The sequence below is a fragment of the Patiria miniata genome, unplaced genomic scaffold (genome assembly GCF_015706575.1).
Source record: "Patiria miniata isolate m_02_andy unplaced genomic scaffold, ASM1570657v1 HiC_scaffold_22, whole genome shotgun sequence".
Classification (NCBI taxonomy): Eukaryota; Metazoa; Echinodermata; class Asteroidea; order Valvatida; family Asterinidae; genus Patiria; species Patiria miniata.
This window is the reverse complement of record NW_024037061.1, coordinates 16898333-16915424: the sequence shown is the minus strand read 5'-3', so window position 1 is coordinate 16915424 and position 17092 is coordinate 16898333. Positions and strand designations below refer to the sequence as shown.

At 38.5% G+C, this 17092-nt stretch overlaps 1 protein-coding gene across 1 annotated transcript; it reads left to right on the top strand.

The window, feature by feature from the left end:
• Positions 1-1055: 1055 nt before the first annotated feature.
• Positions 1056-16278, top strand: LOC119730129 (rasGAP-activating-like protein 1). Its single transcript, XM_038202902.1, has 12 exons — positions 1056-1077; positions 2541-2715; positions 3641-3827; positions 4730-4867; positions 5765-5903; positions 7809-7835; positions 8699-8877; positions 9621-9758; positions 11013-11148; positions 12246-12369; positions 12789-12907; positions 13799-16278. Exons 1-12 carry the CDS (start codon positions 1056-1058, stop codon positions 13969-13971), a joined length of 1557 nt encoding a protein of 518 aa, XP_038058830.1. The 3' UTR covers positions 13972-16278.
• The last annotated feature ends 814 nt before the right edge of the window (positions 16279-17092 follow it).

Genomic DNA, 17092 nt, shown 5'->3' with positions numbered 1-17092 from the left:
AGGGATTATTGAACCAGCAGTTATTTTTTTTTTAATTTTGTTGAAGTTGGAGTGGTGTTGATATTAAAGGGAATATACAACATTTGCAAACATCGAAAAATAAAACTACCAAGTTTTGCGAAATACCTTAATAGGACGTTGGTAAATGACAGTCTAAAGCATCCTGTAAAATTATGGCACCTGGTATACTGTCATTTTCAAGAAAAGTGGTATTTTTGTATCAATTTCCAACGCTGATCGGCCGATCAGCGTTGGAAACAACTGGCTTTTTTTTTCAAATACTGGCCCCAATTGACTATTGCACTTGTTTGCAATCGATTACAAACCTATGAACGGGTACGAGCCAGCTAGACTGGTTCCCTGACCTTACAATTCCCCAATGTATGTAAACTGCTCTGTTTCTTCTTATATGGAGTCAGGGAACCAGACTATACAGGTAAATGATCATTTTTCTTGGTTTTTATAGCATTTTCGAACCCAAAACCTCCAAAAAGTCAGTGTAACTATATTTGCTTTATATTTCCAATCCCCCAATTCCATCCATTTCTGAAAATTACAGCAAAAGCAAATGATGTATATTCCCTTTAACAGAATCCATGGTTACAAATGCTAATGTTCAAACACAGAATATTTGTACATGTAGGTTATCAGTGTTAACGATTACAGAAGACTTTGAACCTGAATATACTTGATGATTGGTAGAACTAGAAGACGTGTGCACTGTATCAGCAAGAATGTGTGTGTTTGCGTTGTAAAATTCCGACTTATATTCCATCCGCATTTATGTATGTTTATTACATTTTAAAAAGTTTCAATCTGTGTCCAGAAATACATGTAGATATTCTTGTAGATGTTGCAGTTGAGCAATTTTAAAGTTAAAAAATTACTGACACAAACTTGGAAGATTCTAAGTGAACAAAGCCAGAAAGCATTGACAATGAATGTTAAGGCTTCAGCATAATATTCAAAAACAAAATCGAGTCTTTTTGTACAGTGATGTAGTAGAGTATTTTTTTCCGAGTAACGAGTACTGCCGAGTACTTAGGTTACCGAGTATGAGTACTTTTACTTCCGAGTGTGAGTACGAGTACTTGTACTTCTGAGTACGAGTACAAGTAGGAGTACGAGACAGTATGAGTACTTCTATTTCCGAATACGGCCATACGGCAAATGGTTCATTGTGCGTAATTGGCCCAGGCCCAGTCAGACCAATATACAGACCCACTTACGGCTAGCTGTTAACTGGGTTTGTCCGGACGTGCCCAGAGGAAAACCAGGAAATTTCGCTTTCTCCGCCAGCTATCAACCATTTCAGTATCAGAAAAATACGGCCGTGGTCAGTCAAGCTATACCATTTTTTTTTTCGAGTACTGCTTTTCGAGTACGGGTACTTTGATGATCGAGTACAATTTTGACAAGTCAAGTATGAGTACTTTGCTACCTGAGTACGAGTACCGTCATTTCGGGCTCGACTACTTTGACATTCGAGTACGAGTACAAGTACTCTAAAAAAAAAAAAGTACTCAAGTAGTACTCGAGAACGAGTACCGAGTACGAGTACTACAACACGTTTTTTTATTATATTATATTACACATGAAAAAATATTAAGTTAAAGACAAGGAGAATGATCTGTAACATTATCATAAATATATTTCCTTTTGGAAGAACATAACTCTCTTGTCCTGCATTAAACTTTATAAATATAGTGGCTTGTAGTAGATGGTGTAATGATGTGCTTCTTTCAGAAGATAAACAAAAAGTCATTAATAAGATTGAAATGTTGAACAAAGAAGTTGACAGGAGCGGGGATTTGAACCTGCAACCATCCGGATTACCATACCAGTGCACTACCAACTGAGCTATCTAGCCCTATGTTGGCAGTTCCCCATTATGTCAGTATCAGTAGCTTTCAGTGTCAGAAGACGAATTAAACCCGTATATGTGACCGGCTCCACAAAAAGGGTATTAAGTCACAAAAAATTGAGTTATATACACGGTTAGAAAGCCCACAATGTAAGCTTTCATTTGGTATAAAATAGAGCTCCATAGCCCCTCCCGTTCTGGAGATATGACATATTTGCATATTAATTACTTCCTTGGAGTTCGAATTGTATAACTGAGAAAACAGGCTTTGAAATAGCTGGCTTTGTTGTAGAACAACAGAACGATGCGCACAAAATGGTTGTTTCTTCCCTTTTGTTTTTATATCAACATTTTTGTGAATGAAACCTGAAACTGTAGGTATATTAAAGATGTCATTCATGACAAAAAATGAAAATCACATTTTGACGAAATTTTCACCCTTCTCAATGTTGAGCGGGCCATTACACAATATGCTCAGCGTGACTTACTGTTTCTTTGTAGAGCCAGTCACATATGCCATCTGGCCAGGGATCACTCTCAAAGTCATTATGCTATTAACATCGACAATGCTGCAAATCTGGCAAATTTCAAAAGGGGATCACTCAAAGCGGATATGCCTTTTTTGGAACAAGATTTAATAATAAACATCAATTTAATTTGTTTTCATTCTGTCCAGCCGATATCAACACTCTCTTCCGAGGCAACTCGCTGGCCACCAAATGCTTTGATCAGTTCATGAAGCTGGTGGGTATGCCGTACCTACTGGAGACCCTACAGCCCATTGTAGACACTATCTATGAGGAGAAGAAACACGTGGAGCTGGACCCTTGTAAAGTGGGCAGTATTAGAAGGTAAGGGTGTGTCCAAATCGGATGTCCATTTTCAGCATGTACTCATTGTCAGAAACCTAGACAATGACCAATCTAGGCTCACTAGATTGTCACTTCTATCACATGTCAGGCTGCCCAAGGTCAATATTAACGGTTGTTATATACTTAGACAGGCTGCCCAAGGTCAATATTAATCGTTGTTATATAAGCTGCCCAAGGTCAATATCGATGGTTGTTGTATACTTAGACAGGCTGCCCAAGGTCAATATTAATGGTTGTTATATACTTAGACAGGCTGCCCAAGGTCAGTATTAATGGTTGTTATATACTTAGACAGGCTGCCAAGGTCAATTTTAATGGTTGTTATATACTTAGACAAAACCTTAGAATATAATAAGGTGAAAAATGAAATTTAGAAACAGCTGTTGTATTAATCAAATTAGGTTTTGCCCTTCACCGACGTTTGAACACTGTATACTCAGTGTGTTACCTCCCGAGTGAAAGTTGGAAAAAATCACTCGGGTGGGACAAAACCTAATTTGATTTATGAAGGGCAAAACCTAATTTGATTTATATCACCCCGACGCAAACATTCCATCTTATAATAGCTGTTGTATTGTTTTTATTCTTTAAAATTTTATTTTCTCACTTTTTTTGAAGTGGATATATCGCGTTTTGGAAAGAAACTCTCTATATACTGGATGGTGTCTGACAAGCGGTCGTAAACAAAGATATTCAGAAATTAGGGAGGTGGGGAGAGACCTGCCAACATAGGGTTGGATAGCTTAATTGGTAGAGCACTGGAGCAGTAATCAAGAGGTGGCAGGTTAAAATCCTACTCCCATAGATCTCTTCAATTCAACTTAGTAATTAGAGACGTACATAAAGACACCAGAGAGGTCATCCTTTTGAATGTGTCCCAATGAAATAAAATACTTTGTTGCAGACGAGTGAGCATGAAGAATCGCTCTGAGGGCTACCTCCTTGAACACAGCGCGACAATAATCACAGAGTATCTGGCCTCCATCGTCAACTGCATCTTGGTATCGGTCGACCGATGTCCTCCCATCCTCAGGATGGCTCTCAAGCAGCTCAGACAGAGAGTGGAGAGCAAATTCCCTGATAACGACTCGGTAATATCTTGGTTTATTCAATTTATTTAAACGTTTTTTTGCCATTTGTTTTAATGCAAATTGCATTTGCCCAGCCACTCTGTTCCCAGCTACTCTGAAAATCAGGGAAAACCTTGAAAATTAGTTTTCTATTTTTCCAGTCGGGAAAATTCAGGGAATTTGGAAAAAACTCATGGAATTTGGGAAAAACAAAAATCTGGGAAAACTCAGAGAAATTGACAGTGACCCAGAAGGAACAGGTTTTCGCCAGTATCTCATAATTATGTGTGTCTTGTGCCAGTGTTCAAGTTGTGACTATGGTGGGCAAGTATTACATTCACTGTGTTGACTTCTGAACAAAAGATGTTCACATTAACCAGGTAGCAGCGACGTTGTGTGGACTTGCCCACGTCCACACAGTGTTTTCCCCTCTCTGGAAAACAACTTTAGAGGCATTTTTGGGTTAGGTTTATCCGTGGCAAATGAAGAGAAACACTAAAGGGAATCATAGGGGGAAAATGGGTTGAAAGAGTTTTAACAGTTTGAGCAAAATGAGTTTTTTCACTGGTTTTTCTTAACTACACGAAAACAAAGGAATGTCCACACTAGGTATGTAAAACAAACATGGATGCTTTTAGTGTTTATGCAGTGTGAACAATTCACATCTCTCCAAAATAACAATTGGCTGTGCCACACGTACCTGTAACCACCTGTTGACTTCCAATCAATCTCGTCAAAAACTTTTTCTTATCAATTTTTTGAAATTCTCAGGGAAATACTCATAGAAAACTCAAGAGAATTTTGCTTTCATAAAGTTTCGGAAACCCTAAAACCATTCAAGATATAAGCATGCTCCCACTTTTAAGATCCCTGACGATTTCTAGACACATTCACCAAGCTCATGGTACCTCTGGTTGTCTCAGGAATGCAAGTATCTGTGCCTGTCTGGTTTCCTCTTCCTGCGGTTCTTTGCTCCAGCCATCCTGTCTCCCAAGCTCTTCTTCCTCAGGGATCAGCATCCAGACAAATATGTCGGAAGGACACTGACACTCCTTGCCAAGGTAAGAACGCAGGAAGACTTGTCATCCAATTTTGGTCTTGCACTGTATAAGAGACGGAATCAAAAAATCATGTAATAAAAATTCAACTTTGAAAATCCTGGCGTTGGAAGGAACACAACTTCTAGCCAGACATTGTAAGACCAGAAACTACATGTAAGGGGTGCTAAAATCATTTATGGGGAAGTTTCTTTGGATGACTTTGTGTTGGTGATTTTCCTCAAAGGACAAAACATATTCAGGCTACAAACAAATTTAGGAAGCTAACAAATTTCCATAATTTTCACAAAATTTGAGGAATTCTCTGAATAAATGGTTGAACTTCAACCCAGTTTGATTGATTACATAATTTGTCTGTAAAATAAAAAGATATAGGGTTGATCATAAAAAAAATTGGAACCAAAAAAACACAAAAATCTATACTAAAAACATGGTCAGTGTGGCTTGACTTATATAAATGACATACATTGATATGCATCAAAATTTTGTCGCATGAGGCCAATGCTTGATTAATTTCATTGGGTTAAAATGTAGCAGGATTTCTGTCAGTGGCTGATCTAGGATTTCCCAGTGGCTGAGATTCCGATGTCCAAGACTTTCCAGGGGAGGGGTGGGGATAAGGTGTCAACATAGCAGTCAATGCATAAACAGACTACAAAGTCCTGAACCAATGAATCAAATCAAGGTTTTGCACATTGTTTATTGATGATGTTAATCATACATAATTAACATGCATCAGTCAGAAGCTGTGGGGGACAGTTTGCTAGTCCAACTACCCCTTTGTATTTGCCCTTGTTTCCAAATCTTGGGATGGAGATGAAGACGAAGACAATGACAAAGCTGGGTTTTCGTGAACCTCCGACAATCAATGCCAATATTTCCACCAATCTATTGAAACAGGCTGTGCAGACCATAGGCAACCTGGGTATCAAGAGCGGCAAGGAGCACTGGATGCAACCCCTCGGCCCTCTCATCCAAGACAGCGTCAGCCGCATCAAGGACTTCCTAGACACTTTACTTGATATCGAGGAAACTGAGAGTAAGACAATCACAGACCATACCATAGATGTTCAAAGAAGCTCAATCATACATACAACCATCTCAGTCTCTGTATCCAGGCAGGTGAAACCTGGAATTCCCAAGGATTCCCATTACAAGGGTGGATGCTAACGGGGCCATGGGCCCCCCCCCCCCCCCCATAAAAAAAAACCTTACCCAATTTGTTTTTTTTAAGTGACGCCGAAATAAAGGAAGAAAACACTGTGTACACCACCCTCTTTTCCTAGATAGAAATTGGTCAAAGTGGTCAGAAATTGCCTCGGATCGCACAACAGAGCATCTAGAATCCCAAAGTTTTTTGAGGCCCTTAAGCGGGCCCCGAAACCCTCGCCATAATTTTTGGACCCACTTTTTGGGGGACCATAATGGGTTTTTTTGCTCCCCCCCCCTCCAATTGTGTTCTGGATCCGCCCTCGTTAAAGATTAAAAGATGCTTTTTGTCACATTTAGTCAAAAAATGGTCGAAAGCAATGCCAACTAGTGATGCCCTGATTCATTTTGTGCTCAAGTATCCTATCAAGAGCACTCTGCATTTTTATTCACAGAACACACTCTAAGCACTTTCTCAATATTCGGCATTATCATGCCATGCCCTAGAATTATCCTTATTGGTGAAATTTTTAAATTGGGAAATACAAAATTCTGAAATGTTATCAAGGTTTCATCTGTTAAGGTAAAGTCATCCAATCTGGGTGTTTGGTCTATAGTGAATCATATGCATGGTTGTATTGTATTTAAGTCCAAGTGTTACATTGTGTTTCATCGTGTGCATTTCTCGTTAAAATGCAAAAGGAACTTTGTGCAGAAATGCATCAATCAAGTTAATTTGTGAAAGCATGTACATTGCTGTGACAGTTGTCATGATTTGAAAGTCTGTAATTTATAGTTACTTTTACTGTTTGTTTGACTATTTTGGCATGCAACTCAAATTGAACATAACAAGTGTCTTTTAGAGGGAAACTAAATGAGGGGAGAATGGGAAGTTAAACAGGTGGTAACTTTATTATTATTATTATTATTAATCATTCTGGTAATTAAACCAAGGATATCTCAAAAGCGCCCTAGGCAATGTAGCTCACAAGCCTGAAGAAACCTGTGGAGAGGAGACAATAAGAAGAAATTACAGTGTTAGAGGTGGAAGGAAAAGCCCAGAGGAATATTCTGGGGAAACCCACGGAATCAGGCAGGGACTGAAAACCCAATCCACATGTTGGCCCAGGCGGGATTCGAACCCGAGTCACAGCGGTGGAGTTAGGCGAGGAAAGTACGCTACGCCAACCTGACTCCCACAATTTGAGGTTTAATGAGGTTTAATGAGGTTTTACAGGGATATGTACATACCAATCCAACAACAGCTGTTTTCTGAGGTGGTACAAGGCTTGTGTGATTCGCGCTCAGGTGGTAAGCATGCACTCAGAGCTCCTTCGACCAATGGGTTAACCAAAATGCACGCGCCTTGTCTTTAAGAAAGTGTGCGGCGTGCACAGAGACCGTGCTGCATACCACCTAAAAAAATGGCTTCAAAATTTGTACTTGGTCCAGTACTTAGTAAAAGACACTATAGGAAGTTCGATTTAATGAAACAGTGACTGAATAGGATTTTTCCCCTCTAACGCGCATTATGCGTACATTTAAAATGTTGCAGGGTTCATACAGTGAAACAAATATAAATGTTAAAATCAAGATAAAATCATGGAATCTGGCAGGTTACAATTGAAAAGCAAGTTGAATATTCAACCATTGTGTATGTAACTTTGTGTATAATGTCATTGTAGTTTCTCTTCATGTATTACATGATCCCATGTTCATCCATGCCATGGTTTGTTGTGGTTTTTCTTTTTATCATTTCCCTCATTTCCCCGTTGTTTTTACATTTGTCATTCAGGTGCCAAGCATGAGTTTGCCATAGCAGGTATTTATGCATGATTATATTTTTCAGTTTACAGTATTTTCCGTTTTGTATTGAAGGGTTTCTGTAAAATTGTGAATATTTTAATTTGCTTGCGTTTCCTGTACTGGGCTGTGCTGATATGGGCATTCAAAAATTGTTAATGACAACTGAATTTTCATAAGATTTACAGAAGTGCGATTTGTCGGGATTTTTTTTTAATGCACAGTTCATGATTTTTCAAAAATCCCTTTTGAAATCTGGAAACCCTGAGATTTTATCATACAGGTGTTATCAACTTTAAAGGGTAACTATAGCTGTCTTTTGTGGTACCTAGTTTGGACTACAACTTACAAGATGTGTGGCTGCTTAACAATATTTCTATGACCACCACTGCATTGGCTTGCACAGGAAAGTTCCTAATAAAAGATCCTGGATTCCTCATTCCTTTCTTTTATCACAAATTGCATTTTTTTCCAGTAATACAAAAGTTATATCATTTTGAATGAAAAATTTACCCCAAAATCGGCCGTATTGGAAATAGTTTTTAATTATTTGTAGCCCAACAATAATTGACCTATGACCATTTGCAAGTTAGCCACGCCCCTTAGACAACCCTATGGAATTTTTGTAGACTAATTATTAAGTTTGGTTGGTCTCAGACTTTGCACGTTCCACGTCCATTTGTATATCATGTAATTGGAAAATATATTTCACAAGCTGCGTTGACTCGATTCTACTGCGATTCTACCGCGATAGGTCAATTCAGGGTGCGCTGGTCCCACTTCTGCCGCATGTTGCACTCCAATCAGTTGTAATATTTCCCTCCAAAGAAGTCCTCATTTCATTCTTTGAATCCTAACTTGCAATTTTTTCACAACGTGTAGTTCCAAATCGCGAGGCCCAGAAGCGCAGTATCTTCCACCGCACCGTCACCATCAAGGAGGGTTTTCTGAAGAAGCGACGAGCTGAGGACGTGTCTGTCATCACGCCCTTCACCTTCAAGAAACGTTACTTCTGGCTGAGCTACGACAGCCTGTCTTATGCCAAGCATGCCGAGGACCAGGTGAGGCCATGGGTGCCGCCAGACAGATTTGAAAGGGGGGGGGGTGGGTGTTGAGAAATTTGCTGACAGACCACAGATTGCTTAATGAAAGCTACTCAGTGTCATCAAGGGCTACTAGAATTTGGGACCAAAAAAAAAAAAAAACAGAGCTGTGATACACTTTTTATGATGACATTTTAACTTTTCCTGGGGGGGGGGAGCCTGATGGCCCATGGCTTCTCTTAATACACCACTGCACAAGGGTTGCGTGCGCCTTTACCCATAAACATAGATGAGCACGCATACTGAAATTTGTATTCTTGTGGAGACATTTCTTTGTTCTTGTGTAGTAAAGTTTTCGAGTTTGAAAAAAGAAGTTTCAAAATGCTCTTATTTTAACCAGAACTTATTTCCTTGGCTGAAATTCGGACTTAATATCCCTTTTCTAAAACTCTTCCATTTGCGACTGATCAACCCACATTGGAAATTCCTAGTTTTTGAGTAAAATCCATATATCTATGTCGTGAAAATCTTGTGGAGACGTATTCATTCATCTATAGAAATTGCCCTTTAGAGACGTATACAATCTTTTGTTCCCTATTGTGTGCACGTCTCCAGAGGGCACGGTGTATCAGATCACATGCTATACACAGCCTAATCTGAAGGTATCCACTGAGGAATATATCGTAAAAGATCGCATTATATGAAGAATCACTATGTCAAGGACAGACTTTTTTTTTAAGTCTGTCTCTGAATTTTTGAAGGTGCGTAACACCATCTTGATGGAGTGGGTGTGTATTGTGGAGTGTGTAGATGAGGCTGCCTTCCAGTCAGACCACCTGATACAGATCATATACCATGATGCCCAAGGAGGTCTGAAGACACTCTATCTGCAAGCAAAGGTAACTCAATCAGAATTGGGTCAATCAAATAAAATTGTGAAATATTGTTTCTGTATCAAAAGGCACAAAGCAAAGTCGGTCCATGTTTGAACGGACTGATCCATTAAGCCCTACCCACTGCGCATGTGAGCAATGACACGTGCAACCTTCCCTCTCTTAATGTCACACTGCATAATCCAGCCACAAGCATCATAACATACATGCACGCATGTCAGATTTGAGACTTGCCTAACTTTCTCTTTAATCGTAACCGCTGAGGAAATATTTGTGCACCAAGTCCATTATCTTGCAAGGAAACTTTAAATTTTGACAGTGAAAGCTGTGTTTCCAGTGGTGGTTAAATAAACACCACAGAAAAAGAAAGTCCACACTCATTGGAGGGGTCATAATTTTGAATCTGATTATCTTTTGATGACATCATTGATATAGACCTTTGGAGAATTTTGTTAGTTACATTTTGATACTTTGTTTGCTACCAAAGACTGTAAAAATCATCCAAGATTGACAAGGGTTTGAAACATGATGCAGTTGCAAAAGTTGCAAATGTAAAAGATTACGCGAGGAGAAGTGTAACCACACATGCCTGTAATCGGCCCTATCGATTGCACAGCGCCATCGAATAGCCCTTGTGCTCCCATGCATACAAGCACTGTGCGATCAATATTCCCTTGGTGTTCATTTCAGGCAGTGTAACATTGTCACGCTGCAATTTCCAGTCATGAAAGTTTTGGATTTGCAATTTTTTATGTGATCAGTCACGGCAAAATGAGCATAAGGTTGGACTTTTTCAGAATTGAAATGTTTATTTCTGGAGTCTGCAGAACAAGAGCTTTATAATGGTAACATTGGGTGTGATTATATGAGTTCAGTAATGGAAATATAGACGACCAACTACATTGAAGTTGTAAAGCTAGGTTTTTGAGAACATATGGCATTTAAAAATCCCACTATTGTATTACAGTGAATGAACAGTCAACTTGTTTAACGGGATAAAAATAGGTTTTAAAATATTTGATAGAACCAAAAATTGGACAAGGGAGATTGAGGTTCAACCCCCCCCCCCCCCCCCCCCCAAAAAAAAGAAAATTCAAAAAAATGTAATGTTGGCGTTGCCCCACAGTAATGCAAAAAGACAATTTCCAAATTCATTCTCATTTCATGGTGGCAGTTCACATGTGGCATTTTAACATTTGGCTCATTTAGTTGTCAGTTTACTTTTAAAAAAAATAATTATAAAAACAATGATTTGTTCAGGATGTGAATGAGCAGCAGCAGTGGTTATCTGCAATCCGTAAGACGTGTGTCTCCAACGCCAAGATGCTCCACACATTCCACCCTGGTGCCTTCCGAGGGTCCAAATGGACCTGCTGCCTACAGTCCAGCAGAACACGTAAGTACCGACTCCCTAACGAAGTCTGAGACTTGCAGACCATGTGCAAAGCAGCCATTGTGGAAGGCGATGCTTTTGTTTGTTCTGGTGTTGGTATGAGTAGACCTTTGGTGTGTTCATTATGTCTGACTTGCAATCATTGTTGTAATCAAGTCCATCGCAAGTCATACAGGTATAATTAGGCCAGAGTCTATTTGAATCAGCAGTGACAAAGGCCCTCCTTTCTTGTTGTTTATAGCATGTTACTTGTGCCCAGAACTGTGAAATGACTTGTGATTTACTTGTAACTGGATTTATGACAGACTTGTGATGGACTGCACAAATGAATGCACATAATCTCAAAATCTCGTGAGATCTCAATAAGTCAAAACCTGTTAGCTCAAGAACCCTTCTAACTCAAACTAAAAAAACATATTCCCGTCAATTGTTGTTGAATACAAAATCCATTGGATAACCCAAAATTCTGCTTAATATTTGAGCAGAGGTTTGACTTATCAAGATTCAACTGTAATCGATTCAAATCGCTTTTTAATGGAAGCTTCTCTTCATGCATCTGGTCTACACAATAGGTCTGATGTAGCACATTCATTCATGTTACGGGGTAATACGTACTATTTGATAGCGCTACTCAGCTCACAAGTGACAGTCAGTCAGTGAGTCAGTCAACAATTCGGGTGATTCACAATGCAGTGCGCCACCAAGAGTTTGCCATGGAGAGTCCATTTTTCTAGTTTACGGTCGACAAAACATGGCCCATTTGAATGAGTGTCAGTAGACAACTTGAGCTAATTTGTTATAGATTGGGGCATAACGTTCTGCCGCCTCACAAAAAAAACACATTGATAAAAAGAAAACAAAAGAGCAAACAGATACTCGAAGCATACCTATACGAAACTACTGACTGGAAAAACGAACAATTTCAAAAGTCCCGCACTGTGAATTTGTCGACCATCTCCCACAATGCACTGGGGAAAATGAACTCTTCGTTGCAAACTCTTGGTGGCGCACTGCATTGTGAATCGCCCGAATTGTTCAATATAGTTCTTATCACTATTGAATAATTTCTCGTCATGAATTGGTATTGTTTTTCTCTGCAGCATATGTTGGATGCAGTCGGGCCCATAATGCAGCAACGCTGGGTGACTGGAGAGATCCCTTAGATCCGGACGTAGAGGCGCAGATTATATTCAGTCAACTCAGACTAGGCAAAGACGTCTTGAGGTTGGTCAATCATGTGTAATTGTGCCATAAGGCTTTAGATACTCACTTTGCTACCTACCTAAAGAGTCAAAGCATGTTTTCAAAACCTTTGATTGTCTCCGAGTGTCATCGAATGAAAATTTTTTTCCACTGCACGAATATGAAAGATTCATTATTTTTTGGTACATTATCTGAATAAATCTTCATCATTGTCCTCCATTATGTGTGAATGAATGTACCGTGTACGTCAGACCCATCAGAGCTGTGTTGTAGCACTATGTGCAATGGAAATTCTATTTACTGTGGAATGAACTTCCCTTTTTGTGGTGTGGCTGGGGCGTGGGTTGGGATGAATAATTCAGTGTCACGTGATCAATGGCCCACCAATCTGATAACAGGAATTTATTCTGGTGTTGTATAATGACAAATCTTTTTCCTAGGAAAAAGTATTTGGAAGAATCGGATGCAGGGAGTGCTGTGTTGAGGGGTGATCCCGAGGAGGATTCAGGCAATGGTACGGAAGATGACATCAACTCAGCCGCTGTAGTAACCAACTCAGGTTGGTATGACTATCCCATAGGTTATCCAGGCATGTAACTTTTATGGAATTAGGTGATTTTTTATTTTTCCAGTGCACACTTATGCCATTAAACATTGAAAAATCCTTTGCAATATCTTGTAAAGCATGTAAATGACAATTTACCATCTTTGTCTGAACGAAATTGGATGTGATAGGTCAAATTCTGTATGATACATAGATCCCTAAAAGTAGAAAAGGACTTTGACTCTGCATGTGGTAGCTCAGGATTGGTTGCACCTGTTTATTTTGTCCTAGCAGTTTCTGGCTATTTTTACACATTATTTCAAACATTTTTCACTCAATAGTATCATTAACACTTCTTACTTTCTTAAAACCTATGGTTGTCATCCAGCCTGACACAAATTCCACCATCAGCTATTTCCTGTAATAATTATTACTATTCTATTGATTAAACCCAGTGGCGGTTCTACTATGAGAGGGGTAGGGTGTCTAAATTCACACCCCCCCAGCTGCAACAAAAATTGAAAAATCATTGTAGCACCTGCCTACCCCCCCCCCCCCACCCCCCCCCCCCCCCCCCCCTTTGTGTCAAAGCTGTATCCACCCTGCAACACAGGTGACATCAATAAAACATTCATGTAGTCTAAGTCAGTGTAATAATAAGTGGAAAGTTGTTGATTCTCCTCACACCTTTGAAGTCTGTGAATTTTTTTTTATAGGCACTGAATACTAATGATGGAGTGCTGTAAAAACAAAATAATCCTTTTTCTTAGACCTGCTTGCTGGCATTATAATTACAGTCGAACTATCAGCAGTTGTCATAAACCCAAGTTGCCTCTGTGAGTCTGTGCTCATTTGGGGTTGTTACCAAACTTGATCAGTTTCTCCTTACTCTGATGACCCCAACAGACAATGGTGCAGTGAGACCGCACAAGCCTTGCCACAAGACGGTCTCGTACCACGACTCACGCATGGCCTCTGCTGCCACACTCATAGATGTCATCAATGACCTGGAGAAAGCACATCTTGCCTTTGAGAGACGAGCGTTGGAGGCAAAGCAAGAAAAAGACCTACGCGCCTGAAAAAAACAACAAAAAAAAACGAATACCAGGGATCCAGAAGTTTCATTGAAAAAAATTGTCTGGGTAATTTTTTGTGTAAATAGTTGAGAATTTGTTAAAACCAATTTTTTGTGTGCAATGGATGAAGGGCTATACATTTCAATGCTGCGTATGATTTGGTCTCATCTTTGTGTGTAAGTCTGCATAATTTGTCAAGTTGCAGCCAGGAAGATTGACCCGCACAAAAGATGCGTAACTATTTAAGGCATTGGACAGCTGTCTTTTGCTTCTGTTTCTGCTCAATACTGTGCAATCACCTCCATTTGGCGGTTATCACGCACAGGTCAGTGTGGAAATGTAGCCAGCTAAATTTCTGTCTTGTATAAACTCTACTTTCCTAGGCATGAGGTGAAGATTATTTTCATTATCCATTTCTGATATTTCTACTGAACACCTTTTTCTTTGCTTATAGATCAAAATGATTTTGTTTTGTCTTAAAGAAGGCATGCTTTGGTTCCTAAGATTTACATTATTATCTCTTATGTTAATGAATTATGATGAGGGATACTAAAACTTCTTATGAATGGCAAGATGTAAATTAGACTGTGATACCTTACTCCCTCCCCACATCCATTCACTTTGTTTTGGTTTTGATGGGTCAAGGACTGTACAGCTTCAGCACTTATACTGTACATGGGCTTCATCCTAACAGGCCATTGGATTCAAGATGTATTCCTTGTGCCATTTTCGATTATTGTCCCCCCTAAAAGATTACTTTTCTACATATAGCTATTTTTCTAGCAATACAAAGTTATTCACATTCACATGAGAAATCGAACCCCCCCCCCCAAAAAAATAAATTGGCCAATGTTTACTCCAGGCATGCAACTACGAATTTAGAAAAAAACGAGGAAACCACACAAGACTTTGTACAGTATTTTTCAATTTGTAATGGCATTCATGACTCATGAGAAGTAAAAAAAAAACAAGGAAATCAGTGGACCCCAGGAAAATTGCGTGCCTGTTAGTTATTGAATTATTACTTGAAAAGTTTGAATTATTGGCTGCCAGAGGATAATTCCATTTATGCAGGATAGGCTTGGTTCCCCTCCCACTATCAGTATCGATAATGTACAGACCGGGAGACAGTCTGCTCGCAAAATGGATCTGTTTGTGCCCAAAACAAAACAAAAAAAATTTCAGAGAGTTGTAGACATCCAAAAAAGGAAACAAGGATTTTTTTGTTTTGTTGGAATAAAAGATATAAGTTGAACATTTATTAAACGAGAACAAAAGTTGAATTTGTTGAAGAGAACGGGGAATGCACCTTTAACTCGGTGTGAGTTTTTTTTATGGGTTTTTGTTTAGATTAGTAAAACTAATGAGAAACGTGGCAGCATTTGGCATAATTGCCTTTTTCAGCTTTCTTACACTTATACATCTAACAGGTATGGCAAGTGATATGCATGTTTATCAACAGGGTTTTGAAATATTAACCATGCGTGTATCTTTTCAAAAGTATTGTTAAACAAATGTACTGCTCTTCACACGTTGTAACAGAATATACATTTTTCTGTTATTAGTTTCTACACAAATGTACCTTCATTTCTTCAAGTCGTATGTTACACCAGGTCTATTTAACAACATCTGAGAACACAAGCTTTCAAATGTACAACAGCATTTTCTGCACATCGGTAATATTATTTCGACTCCTGATGTAAATTATTACTTGTGTTGTCTTTTTGACAATCTGTAGCACATAAGCTCGTTACTAAAGAAAAATCAGAAATTGTTCAGAAATTTTTAAAATCCCTGATAATGCTTATAATGTAAGATATTGATGCTCGGTGTAAACACCAGTGAATCATTGTGTTGTTTAATATAAATAATGAGATTACTCAATTTCAAATTCTATTTAAAAATGTATTACATTTTGCCAGATCAGAAATATGAATATTAATATATACTGGATCTTGTTAAAATATTTTCAGAGAAGAAATTAAAAAAGAAAAGTAATATATTTTCCGAATCGTGTTTAGGAGCTGCTACATATATTATGGTTGCTATTCTTTATGCATTTGAATCCCATCAGTATTTTATTCAATTATAGCCTTGATTTATTTGTATGTAAATACTTCAAAGATTTGTTTATTCATGACAAGAATATTATTTTATATATTCAGGATGAGTGTAACTCAACTGTATTGCGTATGATTTGGGGAAAAAACAGGCCCTTTTATTGTGGGTATAACAGTGTTGGTGCTCAAAATCGCACGGTAGTACAATTATGCTGAACTGCAAGGAGATTAAACTGACGCAGATGATATACAAAAGTGTCTTTCGGGTTATTTATTCTTTGAAGGCCAGATCACACGAGGCAATTTCCAAGCTATGTATTTGTTCCAGACAATATTCTAGAAGAAAACGACAAATGGTAATTCATTCCTTTAACTTTCTGAAGAATTTCCTTAGCGGTCTTTTGGCTCACGCTGCATTTGGTTGCCTCCAAGTTGCCTTAAACGCTAACAGTTTTATAAATAATTTTCATTAAAATTTAACTTTGTCAGAGTTTAACCGTGCGTTCTTATCCAAATTGGCCAAAATCTGATTTTCCTTCAAATGCTTACTTTAATATTATAATGCAAGCTAATTCTAAAAAGAATTGTTTCGGGGGGGGGGGTTAACATTGCATTTTCACTAAAATAACGCTAAGATTATAAATTGTGCGTGCTAAATCTTGCATTCTATTTTTAACCAAAAATATTTTAATAGCCTTACATTTTTAGTCAAAATTGGCCAAAGTATGACTTTCCTCGAAACAAAGCAGAAATTCATCTGGATGCAAGAGAAACATTAACCAATACACTAACACACATAATTATGAAGATTTGAGAAAAAATCGTATATTTTTTGAGAAAAAATATGTAATTTTTTTGAGCGATTTTACCTTAAGTGTTCGAAAGAATTCCCCCAGTAATACCACACCTGTCCAGCAATCGATTTGGAATGCATTTAAGGCCCTTATGGCATCTTTCTAGCAAGTTTCAGGAAATTTCATTTTTTGGCCAAAATTGAAAAAAATGCAAGGGGTTAGCCTTACATTTTAAGTCAAACTCGCCCAAAAATTGACTTTTCTCAAAAC

What these genes read in the sequence shown, in the direction of transcription:
- LOC119730129 (XM_038202902.1), top strand. Translation starts at nt 1,056, where the DNA reads ATGAGTACTTTTACTTCCGAGT. An exon ending in AATTCCCTGATAACGACTCG is followed by an intron (nt 3,828 to 4,729) that starts GTAATATCTTGG and finishes TGGTTGTCTCAG; the next exon opens with GAATGCAAGTATCTGTGCCT. An exon ending in CGCTGTAGTAACCAACTCAG is followed by an intron (nt 12,908 to 13,798) that starts GTTGGTATGACT and finishes TGACCCCAACAG; the next exon opens with ACAATGGTGCAGTGAGACCG.